General features: G+C 38.9%; 1 protein-coding gene across 1 annotated transcript; it reads right to left on the bottom strand.

Annotated features, from left to right (window-relative positions):
* Positions 1–1,268: 1,268 nt before the first annotated feature.
* LOC119738795 (cell invasion protein SipB-like) lies at positions 1,269–6,546 on the bottom strand. The gene is made up of 4 exons (XM_038213792.1): positions 5,920–6,546; positions 5,308–5,449; positions 3,751–3,902; positions 1,269–2,971 (listed from the first exon to the last, which is right to left on the bottom strand). The coding sequence occupies exons 2-4, from the start codon at positions 5,357–5,359 to the stop codon at positions 2,327–2,329; spliced, it is 849 nt and encodes a 282-aa protein (XP_038069720.1). The 5' UTR covers positions 5,360–5,449; positions 5,920–6,546; the 3' UTR covers positions 1,269–2,326.
* Positions 6,547–11,530: the final 4,984 nt, after the last annotated feature.

The raw sequence follows: 11,530 nt of genomic DNA, 5'->3' as shown, positions 1-11,530 counted from the left end.
ACGCCTTCAATACAAAATTAAAAGGCATGTGTAAAAATTATGTTGTATGTTTGTAAACAATGTTGCATTTCCAAGTACCAAAAAAATGTTTGGTTATCTGTAATAACTCTTCTTCATTTTTGCAGTGTTGGACCTTCCATAGTTTTGCAACCCGTCGTTGACAAATTGTGCAGTTTGCCAACCAAGCGTAGAAAGGTCGATACGATACGATTACACTAGATGCTGTTAAGCTCATAGAAGGAGATCATTTGTATATTCTAAAATCATTGACATAATATTCGGTCTGACAAATTTACAATTCAGCGTGCCCGCATTTTTTTTTTTTGTGGATAGGGTGTTTCGGGTACTAGACTTTATTTCGTTACCCTGAGAAAATGTAGTATATATTCATATCATCTGAAACACATGCATATGAACCTTAAACGGGGGTCACGGTATTTTAGCAAGATTTTGCGGGCATTTATATATTTAGAAATTTAAATACACCGAGAGAGCCAATTATTTTCCTAGTTATCGTTTGATGTATTCTTAGTGAAAGACACGGACAAACCAATAACCCTGTATTGAAGGGTCCAATTTTGATAGTGAAGACGCCCCCCCCCCCCCCCCCCCCCCACGGCCCCGATGGAATCTCAAGTCATGTAATGGTTATGTTTATTGAGACTATGAGATTGAGGAATGCTATAAACGTGATTTTCAAATGCAGTACTGCAGTCCTTAAAAACGATCAATGTCGAGTTATTAATGGAGACATTCTGAAGAAAAAGGTCCCCTTCCGGAGAAATCCATCCCTAGGCTGCACGATAGTCCAAACAGTGCGACGAATGGCTCAAGTCCGATTAACATACTAATATGTTAATAATACAGTATTTTAGATCGTTATCGGCCCTCATACCTTCTCCATACACAGGCGCAAATGGCTAATTCAAACCGAGTAACCATTCAATGCAAACATCGACAAAGTGTCTTGCCCAAGGACTCACACGTGACAACCCTAGGTTGCGGGATTTAACGCAATAACCTCCAGAATAACCACACATATCTTGAAGTCGATGCTCCATACAACAAGGCTACAGCGAGTTTAAAACTGTCAAGTTCACTGACCTCCGATCGCGCTATTATTTTAGAACGTGTGTCACCCTTTCTCATAGTACATGTATTACCTTCTTTCAGAGGGGGGAGGGGGGGGGGCAGTTGCGGTATTGGGGTCTGGCTAACCGTTGTGGAAATTGATCAGAGAGACAAAAAAAAGACAAATACGGAGTGCATAGTTATATGAGATGCAATTTAATGTAGTCCGTCAGTGGTTCAAGGATTCAACTCCCTCATCTTAATTAAATAACAGTGTGTACGTAACAGACTGTGTTAATGTCATCCTTTAATGAAAAAAAACGAGAGAAAAAACTGAAAAAACTTTTCATCACGAAACACGATTTCGTCTACACGGAGCTCTATATTTCAATCACCTAGGTATAGGCTACATTGTTTGGACTTCTTCTAAATGAGAGCAAGCCAGTAAGAATAATTTCACGAGGTTTTTAGCACTAGAACTATCTTTCATCTATAAAGCCTTCTTGATAATAATTCACTAGGTTATACTTTGAAATAAAAGCAAAACTCCGATTTGCCGATTTCAAAGGAGTCTTTGTACCTTTTTGGTTTGTGAATTTCCATATTCATGAGCAAAGCCATTATGTCTTTCCAGGCAGAACATTTAATGTAACGTACGGCTTCTTCAGCACCCAAAGTTGCTACAATAGTCAGAATGAACAAACTTTATGAACAGATCTTTTCTAGCTCAGCAAATTTGTGGATTCAATCAGTTGAACTGCAAACTAACAAACGAGTGTGTGCCTTCAATGAAGTCACAGCAATTAAACACAATTAAACAAACATTTTTATTTTTGTTTACGAATAAGGGAACGGAAAAGGGATGGTTAGCACCCTTCCCTCCAACTGGTCAATGCTAATAATTTACATATGGAAAAAAAGTCTGAAACTTCCTTATTCCGTAAGTACCGTCATTACTCAGTATTGCACATCTTTTTTTTCCCCTTGCTTCTTGTTACGCGTTGACAGAACAGCTGCATCTCCCCCTTTCCTCTTCAAAGATCATGGATTTAAACACCCCAACCCCCTTGGCAAATCCTGAACCCGCCGATGTGGGAGAGGAAATAAAACTGCACAGTGGCATGAATTGATGATCATTTAATGTCAACGGTGTCCTTATAATGCTCCCAACATCAATAGAGTGAGAAAAGAAATCGTCGTTGGGGTGTAGCAGCTCCGATCCGGCTCCAACCTGGAGATGTTTTTGTCACCACTGTCATTCTTCCGTGTTCACATTATACTCATCTCTCAGCTTAAACACACACTCCTTCATTTCATCCAAGGATGGACAAGGAAGCTCCTCCGCAATCTTCTCGATTTCCTTGGCCAGTTCAGGCACTGTCTTGCTGCTGATGTTCTCGGCCGAGGTCACCAGCGTGTACAGGTCGATGGGTATGGCAACGACACTGAAGACCACACCGGTGATGGCCAGGCCCCGACCAGCGGCCGAGGCCGTCTTGAAAGCTGTTTGACCGGCTGCCTTCCCCACGCTCGCTGCCTGGGCGCCCGCTTCCACCATCCCTCCCACTACCCCAAGCCCGTGCCCGACCACAGTAGCAGACCTCACACCCATCACTGCCGCGCCCATGTCTTCCCAGGTTGACTTCAATCTCCCCAGAGCCTCCAGGAATTTCTGATAGGCTGTGTTGTCATCCTCGAGTGCTTTCTGAACCCCCTTCTCTGTTATTTTGGAGGTGATGGCTTCCGTGGCCATGCCTCCGACTGTGGTCAGTCCACCGGCGGCTCCAATGCCTGCCCCGACGGCTGATATGGCGAGAGACGCTCCGAAGGTAAAGAACGCCGCTACGAATCCACCGATTGTTAGACCAGAACCTACAAGTCCGGCTGTACTACCAACAACCTATGAATCAAGAAGAGAGAAAAAAACAAATTTTGAAAATGCTTTAACTTATATATAATATATACTGGAGATTTGAGGTACCTTTACTGTACCACAGCCACATGCTCGGCTGTATTCCCAGCAACGCACAACAGAAGATGAAATCTTGAATCTTGCCTATTAAAGAGAGTGAGAGTAGACGAAATGTGCTGATTTTTTGTCCGAATCCAAATTCAGGCTGTGATCAAGTCATCGACGTTGAATCACGGACAAGTCGTCTACATTCTAGTCAATACAAGCTATTCAAATGATTATAGATTTGAAGATTTGCGTGGAAGAGGCAACAGAACGAGTACGCTTTCTGAAGCATGCATGCATACAACGAAATCTCCGTTCTGACTTTTGTGTGGTTCTGAAAAAAAAAAGTATGCTCTACCTGTCGTCAGAAGACTGTGGAATTTACAACATCCAGGTGATGAATGGTTACGTTCGATAACCGAAGCAGTGAAGCTGCAAGCTCATTCCTTTGTCAATGTTTTCGCCACAATGTACTTATTACCCGACTTGCGATGGACCCTTGATTGACCCGTGATTAATTTGTGACCGATTCGATTGCAACTCTGTCCTTCTGCAGTAAACAATTTGTCTAGGATGCTATGGCAATCGTTTGTCCATTTGCTTTAACATGTGGAAGACACGAGGCTATCCAGAAATTGGTCCATCATTGCAATGATGAAAATTGAACCACAAAAGGATACAGGCATGTATGTGTGTTACGCCTGGTGTCAATTAAGATGTACCTTGGCTGTTTGAGCATTGGCGTGGTGTTTGGTGAGGTACGCCACCAAGTCTCGCAGAACTTTGACCGTGTTCTGTCGACAGCGCACGAACTCCGTCGCCGCATCGTCTAAAGATTGCAGTTGGAAGGCGAGTTGTAGTTCATCCTCCATGGCTGATGAAACAAAAAATGTAAGTTTATAATAATTTATGCGATCTATAACAGAAGCTGCTTTAAAAAAAAGTTTGCTGGCTTCATTGTCCTCGAACATCGCACATCTTATGAGAAGGCCTGATGTTTTGAGACAAGCATAAGCTAGACATTTATTTATTTGGCCTTTAGATTGCACATGTCCAAGGAGAAAAAAGAGCTGGGAAATAATGCCTAACCAGCCGGGGACCTTGAGTGCAAAATCAGGCCAACTGAAGTCACTCTTTAGCAAACAAAATGCTCTAAATATTCATGAGGCAAAGACAACGTACTCAGTATTTCACCAGCCAAGTTTGAGGTCGCAATTCAGTTTTCATGAGAGATATTTCTTCAACAATGTGCACCTGAGAGTTATGCAAAGTGATTCCAATTTGATGCCCAAGACTTGACTGGTTCATGTCCAACTTTTTGAAAAGATTGAGCATTCAGTAGTCTGCTGACATGACTACGGAGACAATGTGTGGAAGAATGAGTAGGTACCTAATGTTTCTATGACACAGTTGATTGATGTGTTGGGGTGTTTGACTGGTTGTTTCATGTGCCTGTCTGTTATCTTGTATTGTGCCTGACTATTTACTCGTACATGTATGGCATGTTTTTTTTTCACCATGTAAAGTTTTGAGACTCTCATATATACAGCATTGAAAGTCCCAAATTTGTGAACTAATGCCTGACATTTCATATCGTGGCTAAAAGCATCGTAACAAGGGATTTCATGAACGATTACGATGTTTTGGGGCAACTGACAAAATGAAATATTTCACTTGAATATTTTAGCAATTGATTGACATTGCCATAATGTTTAATATTCTAATAAGGCAAAAGAAAATACTTTTGCTTCCGGTTACCTAGCTACCTACCCTATTTTGACAGCCTCTACCCTTATTTTTGTTCTGAAAATAAATGAGGGGGATACAAACCGAAAACCATAATTTACTACATTTTACCCTTGACTTCGAGCAGACATCTCCATATCATCTTAAAAAAAGCCTCCCCAAAAAATCCTTACCGCCACCCTATTTTCAAATGTCATGTAGGCCTAATCGGAATTAAGCAGAACTATTTTTTTTATTGGTCTTACCCTCATTACGTTATTTAAATGCTTCAATGACCAGCGACCATTATTCTAGTTAAATACAGCGAGGTGACAGGTAGTTCATGCACAGAGCTTTGTATTACAATGAACATGTATTAGCAGCACCAACTGCACGACTGTATTGTTATTGATTCCAACATGGCACAAGCACGTATCAACACAACAGCAATCGAGTCTGAGTTTTATTCTGTCTGAAATTAGATTATATCCAAGCATAGGACACTACAATTATCAACTCCTAAACCTACAAAAACAAACAAATCAAGAAGTTACCATTTGATGATTCCATCCAAGGTTCCATAATAGCAGACATTGTCGCTGTCATCTATACAGCTCCCCTCCGCTTCAAAGTCATGCAGTATATAAATTCGGATGAGAATATACTATACTGTAACAGTCCTGTCAAAAACAAGGCCTGAAATGAAAAAAAAGTAATTTCCAAAAATCAGTATTAACTATAAGTAACACGCGGCATGATTATTATAATCATATTGAAAAATGAACACGTACAAATCTAAGTATAAAGCTAGCTTGACTTCACACGGTGATCATCCGCTTGCAAGAAGTGCATTGCTACGTGATGTAGGAAGAAATATATTGAATTTTGTATTTCCTTCTGCCATATCGGTTGACGTATGTGCGTACATTTTCGTAGGCCAAAATATTTTTTTTTCAATGATAATTGCACATGTTGCCTACAGTAAAGCTGTTCGCACTCTAACAGTGTGTGCTCAATTCGTATATGGTCTAGACCGGCACTATCCTTGTATTGTGCGTGTTGGCGTCAGAACGTCGACGTTAATTAAAATCCAATCGCCATTGCACGTGGACACTGACACGGTGAAAATGTATCCTGTATATCAATATTCACAGTTAACGTTTTACCTTGTGCAGTATGTATCTGCTTTACAAGAAGTACACAGATGACGGTTACTTGAAGCATACTGTACGCTGCAGTGCAAACCTATGTGCATTTCCAGTTGTCATTATGTCAGTGGAAGTAGAGCATTCTATATGGATGCTCCAACCTTGTGTGCATAACCATTCCTCCATGGCATAACTAATAAGCATATGGGGCATTTGCCGCTACGGAGCCCAAGAACTGTCACTCAGGTTGCAAACATCGTACGTGTAAGGCATCGATGACTATGCCAGGATCTCACCGACTCTAACGGCAGCACTAGATCTCCGTAGGAAAGTCTATTTATAACATGCCCACCACAAAGTCAATATACGGAGACGTATTGAATATAAAAGACTTCAGGCTTTATATGCGAATCAGCTATGACTCACGTTGGGAATTCCAGACGCATGCAGCCTTGCAACACTCACTGATGTAAACAACAGGGTTCAAAAGTGCAATATACATGCCTGAATATTGGAAACCGTGTTTATACCTTCACCGTTGAGGGACTATTGCACTATTGAACGTGCCATATGCCACTGGATAGCTGGCGACGGACGGTCCGTCAACGTGCGCCATCATGCATATTAATAACTACTCATGTAATAACAAATATTGAATGCTTCGAGTGGTGTAGTAAAACTAGCCTCCGGTGATCCGTGGACCATTCTATTTTCCCGAGGCGAAGCCGAGGGAAAATAGAATGGTCCAAGGATCACCGAGGGAGGCTAGTTCTACTCCACCACAAGATAAAGCATTCAATATTTGTTTTATAACACTTCACCCACAGATTCTGCTTGATTTTAATATTTTACATTATTTAAATCTGAACACAGTTGAAATAAACTTCAATTTCAATACAAAATTGGTGGAAAATGTATTTCTCTCTTAAAAACTAACCCTTCACGAAATGTTTGAACCCAAGTCTGCGGCGCGCTCTCTTTGGAATAATACGCGCTACGCACAACGCGCAACATGCACACCAGCATGCATTTGCACACAAATACCACGCCGTGGAAATAGTACTGTGGTTGCTAATAGTATAGTACAGTACTTTGGTTGCTATGCGCATAGTACTTTTGGCCGTGCACAGAAAGATAGCAAATTAGAAAGTAACATGTGACTCGCTCTCGGCCATTCAAGACACAGAATCTGTGGGTGAGGTGTTATAACAATCAATATGTCTATGCTTACCTTTTGAATAATTGTATATTATAAGAAGAAATATATATATACAATTACAAATAAATCATTACCAATTATATAACTGACATACAGATCCTAGTCATTTGATTCGTGGAACTCACATCACGTGGCATTCGTTATTGCTCCCATTCATGCCATGACTCAGAAAGTACTATCCGCCCATGGGGAATGGGAAATACTATTCAACAGTTAGGATCATGACGCGGTATTTGTGTGCAAATGCATGCTGGTGTGCGCGTTCAGCGTTGCGCGTAGCGCGTATTGTTCCAAAGAGCCAGCGCTACAGCGTTGGATTCAAACATTTTCGTGAAGGGGTGGTTTGGAAGAGACAAATACATTTTCCTCCAGGTTTGTATTGAAATAAAAGTTCAAATATATCAAATGACAAGGATCTATATGTCAGTTATATAAAACAAATATTGAGTGGCTTTAAATTGTGAAATGGGAGGAATATTATCGCTCGGTAAAACCTGGACTTTTCCATTTCACTCGGCTTCGCCTCGTGAAATGGAAAAGTCCAGATTTTACCTTGCGATAATATTCCTCCCATTCCACGCTGAGCCACTCAATATTTGTATAATAATTGTAATAGTAAATTTCGTTTTTGAATTATATTGTTTCGTTCATATTCGAAGATTATATGACAATCTAATTGTCACCATGGTGTCGAGCCGCTCTTTCGTCTGTACCGTGTACTGGATAATTCGCACATTCGAACAAATATATCTTGAACATGATAATTAGACGGGTGCCTTTCTTTTTTTTGACTGAGACAATTCGTGGTGAAGTCGGATCGGAAAATACATGATTTTGTCAAAGACCAAACGTTTTAATCTTCGTAGCGGTTATCGTTACGGCAGCCGTATCATGATTTTCAACTGCAACAATAATGTCTTAAGACTTACTTAGGCTAATAATTTGACCTGACCGCAACAATAATTAAGGGAAATTTCCCCTTGTTTTTTTCTTCAATTTTGGCCAAGAAATGAAATTCCTTGAAACTTGCAGGAAAGATGCCTAAGGTAATCCTGAACACATTCCAATTCGATTTTGGAACAGATGTGCCTTGCAAAAGAAAATTTGGTGGAACATTTCGGACAGAAACGGTCAAAATTCTTTTTCATTTTTGAGTATTTCCTCACCAAAGAAACCGATGATTTTTGCCTAAATCTGCTTCAATATCAATGTTTGAACATTGATTCATGCTCCACTCGTCTCCACAGCAATTTTTGCATTGTTTGAAGAAAATTCAATTTTTGGCCGAATTTTGATAAGAATGGAAGGCTAACCCCTTGGGTTTTTTTTAATTTTGGCCAAAAAATCTAATTCTTTGAAACTGGCAGAAAAGATGCCTTAGGTATTTCTTAATTTGCTAATCGGAAAACGAGTTGTTCATTTTTGTTCAATAGTGCAGTATTGGCTGGTCTCGCACTTTAAAATTCTTTCAGTAGAGGGCGCGCCATCCATGATGTGTGTAAGAGGTGTATTGAATATCACGAGAAACAGTCAGACAATAAAAATGATATGGTCGGAACAATTTAATGTTTTACACGCGAAAAATCCACATTGACTTTCATTCGGATTGCATTTGTCGCGCTTAAAACACTGTAATGTTACGGTCAATATAGCTTCATTGGTTGACGGTTTTTAATGAAATTAAATCTCGGTATGTTAAACATAATGACAAATCACTACACGAAAATTCAATTTAATACATTTTGCGTTTCTGGAGTTGTTGCCCCCTAAACGAGTTTGGTGGTAGATAATTTTCGAGACCACTATTTATGTTGCGCGCCCTCTACTGAAAGAATATTAAAGTGCGAGAGCAGCCGATGCTGCACTATTGAACAAAAAAAAAAAAACTCGTTTTCCGATGAACAACTCAAGAAATACATGATGTATTAAACTGAATTTTCAAAGACTTGTTTTCCAAGATGTGTGTAAGAGGTGTATTGAATATCACGAGAAACAGTCCTACAATAAAAATGATATGGTCGTAACAATTTAGTGTTTTACAAGCGAAAAATTCACATTGATTTTCATTCGGATTGCATTTGTCGTGCTTAAAACACTGTATTGTTACGGTCAATATAGCTTCATTGGTTGACGGTTTTCAAAAATATAATGTTAAACATAATGACAAATCACTACACGAAAATTCAATTTAATACATTTTGTGTTTCTGGAGTTGATGCCCCCAAAACGAGTTTGGTGGTAGATAATTTTCGAGACCACTATTTAAATAGTGGTCTCGAAAATTATCTACCACCAAACTCGTTTTGGGTGCAACAGCTCCAGAAACACAAAATGTATTAAATTGAATTTTCGTGTAGTGATTTGTCATTATGTTTAACATACCGAGATTTAATTTCATTAAAAACCGTCAAACAATGAAGTTATATTGACCGTAACAATACAGTGTTTTAAGCGCGACAAATGCAATCCGAATGAAAGTCAATGTGGATTTTTCGCATGAAAAATACTAAATTGTTACGACCATATCATTTTCATTGTCGGACTGTTTTTTCGTGATATTCAATACACCTCTTACACACATCATGGAAAACAAGTCTTTGAAAATTCAGTTTAATACATCATGTATTTCTTGAGTTGTTCATCGGAAAACGAGTTGTTTATTTTTGTTCAATAGTGCAGCATCGGCTGCTCTCGCACTTTAACACTCTTTCAGTAGAGGGCGTGCAACATAAATAGTGGTCTCGAAAATTATCTACCACCAAACTCGTTTAGGGGGCAACAACTCCAGAAACACAAAATGTATTAAATTGAATTTTCGTGTTTTTCAGTAGTGAGTTGTCATTATGTTTAACATTACGAGATTTTATTTCATTGAAAACCGTCAACCAATGAAGCTATATTGACCGTAACACTATAGTGTTTTAAGCGCGACAAATGCAATCCGAATGAAAGTCAATGTGGATTTTTCGCGTGTAAAACACTAAATTGTTACGACCATATCATTTTTATTGTAGGACTGTTTCTCGTGATATTCAATACACCTCTTACACACATCATGGAAAACAAGTGTTTGAAAATTCAGTTCAATACATCATGTATTTCTTGAGTTGTTCATCGGAAAACGAGTTGTTTATTTTTGTTCAATAGTGCAGCATCGGCTGCTCTCGCACTTTAATACTCTTTCAGTAGAGGGCGCGCAACATAATAAATAGTGGTCTCGAAAATTATCTACCACCAAACTCGTTTGGGGGGCAACAACTCCAGAAACACAAAATGTATTAAATTGAATTTTCGTGTAGTGATTTGTCATTTTGTTTAACATTACGAGATTTAATTTCATTAAAAACCGTCAACCAATGAAGCTATATTGACCATAACACTACAGTGTTTTAAGCGCGACAAATGCAATCCGAACAACAGTCAATGTGGATTTTTCGTGTGTAAAACACTAAATTGTTACGACCATATCATTTTTATTGTCTGACTGATTCTCGTGATATTCGATACACCTCTTACACACATCATGGAAAACAAGTCTATGAAAATTCAGTTTAATACATCATGTATTTCTTGAGTTGTTCATCGAAAAACGAGTTGTTCATTTTTGTTCAATAGTGCAGCATCGGCTGCTCTCGCACTTTAATCTTCTTTCAGTAGAGGGTGCGCAACATAAATAGTGGTCTCGAAAATTATCTACCACCAAATTCGTTTGGGGGGCAACAACTCCAGAAACACAAAATGTATTAAATTGAATTTTCGTGTAGTGATTTGTCATGATGTTTAACATTACGAGATTTAATATCATTAAAAACCGTCAACCAATAAAGCTATGTTGACAGTAACACTACAGTGTTTTAAACGCGACAAATGCAATCCGAATGATAGTCAATGTGGATTTTTCGCGAGTAAAACACTAAATTGTTACGACCATATCATTTTTATTGTCAGACTGATTCTCGTGATATTCAATACACCTCTTACACACATCATGGAAAACAAGTCTTTCAAAATTCAGTTCAATACATCATGTATTTCTTGAGTTGTTCATCGGAAAACGAGTTGTTTATTTTTGTTCAATAGTGCAGCATCGGCTGCTCTCGCACTTTAATATTCTTTCAGTAGAGGGCGCGCAACATAAATAGTGGTCTCGAAAATTATCTACCACCAAACTCATTTTGGGTGCAACAACTCCAGAAACACAAAATGTATTAAATTGAATTTTCGTGTAGTGATTTGTCATTATGTTTAACATTACGAGATTTAATTTCATTAAAAACCGTCAACCGATGAAGCTATATTGACCGTAACAATACAGTGTTTTAAGCGCGACAAATGCAATCCGAATGGAAGTCAATGTGGATTTTTCGCGTGTAAAACACTAAATTGTTTAGACCATATCATTTGTATTGT

The sequence above is a fragment of the Patiria miniata genome, unplaced genomic scaffold, assembly GCF_015706575.1.
Source record: "Patiria miniata isolate m_02_andy unplaced genomic scaffold, ASM1570657v1 HiC_scaffold_1, whole genome shotgun sequence".
NCBI lineage: Eukaryota > Metazoa > Echinodermata > Asteroidea > Valvatida > Asterinidae > Patiria > Patiria miniata.
The sequence above is the reverse complement of the archived record's forward strand: the minus strand, read 5'-3'. Positions and strand labels throughout refer to the sequence as shown.

Excerpts from the sequence above, each read along its gene's own strand:
- LOC119738795 (XM_038213792.1), bottom strand. The coding sequence starts at position 5,359 with ATGACAGCGACAATGTCTGCTATTATGGAACCTTGGATGGAATCATCA. Across the intron at positions 3,903-5,307 it reads TTGGATGGAATCATCAAATG|CCATGGAGGATGAACTACAA; the intron begins GTAACTTCTTGA and ends TTGTTTCATCAG. Across the intron at positions 2,972-3,750 it reads CCAATGCTCAAACAGCCAAG|GTTGTTGGTAGTACAGCCGG; the intron begins GTACATCTTAAT and ends CTTGATTCATAG.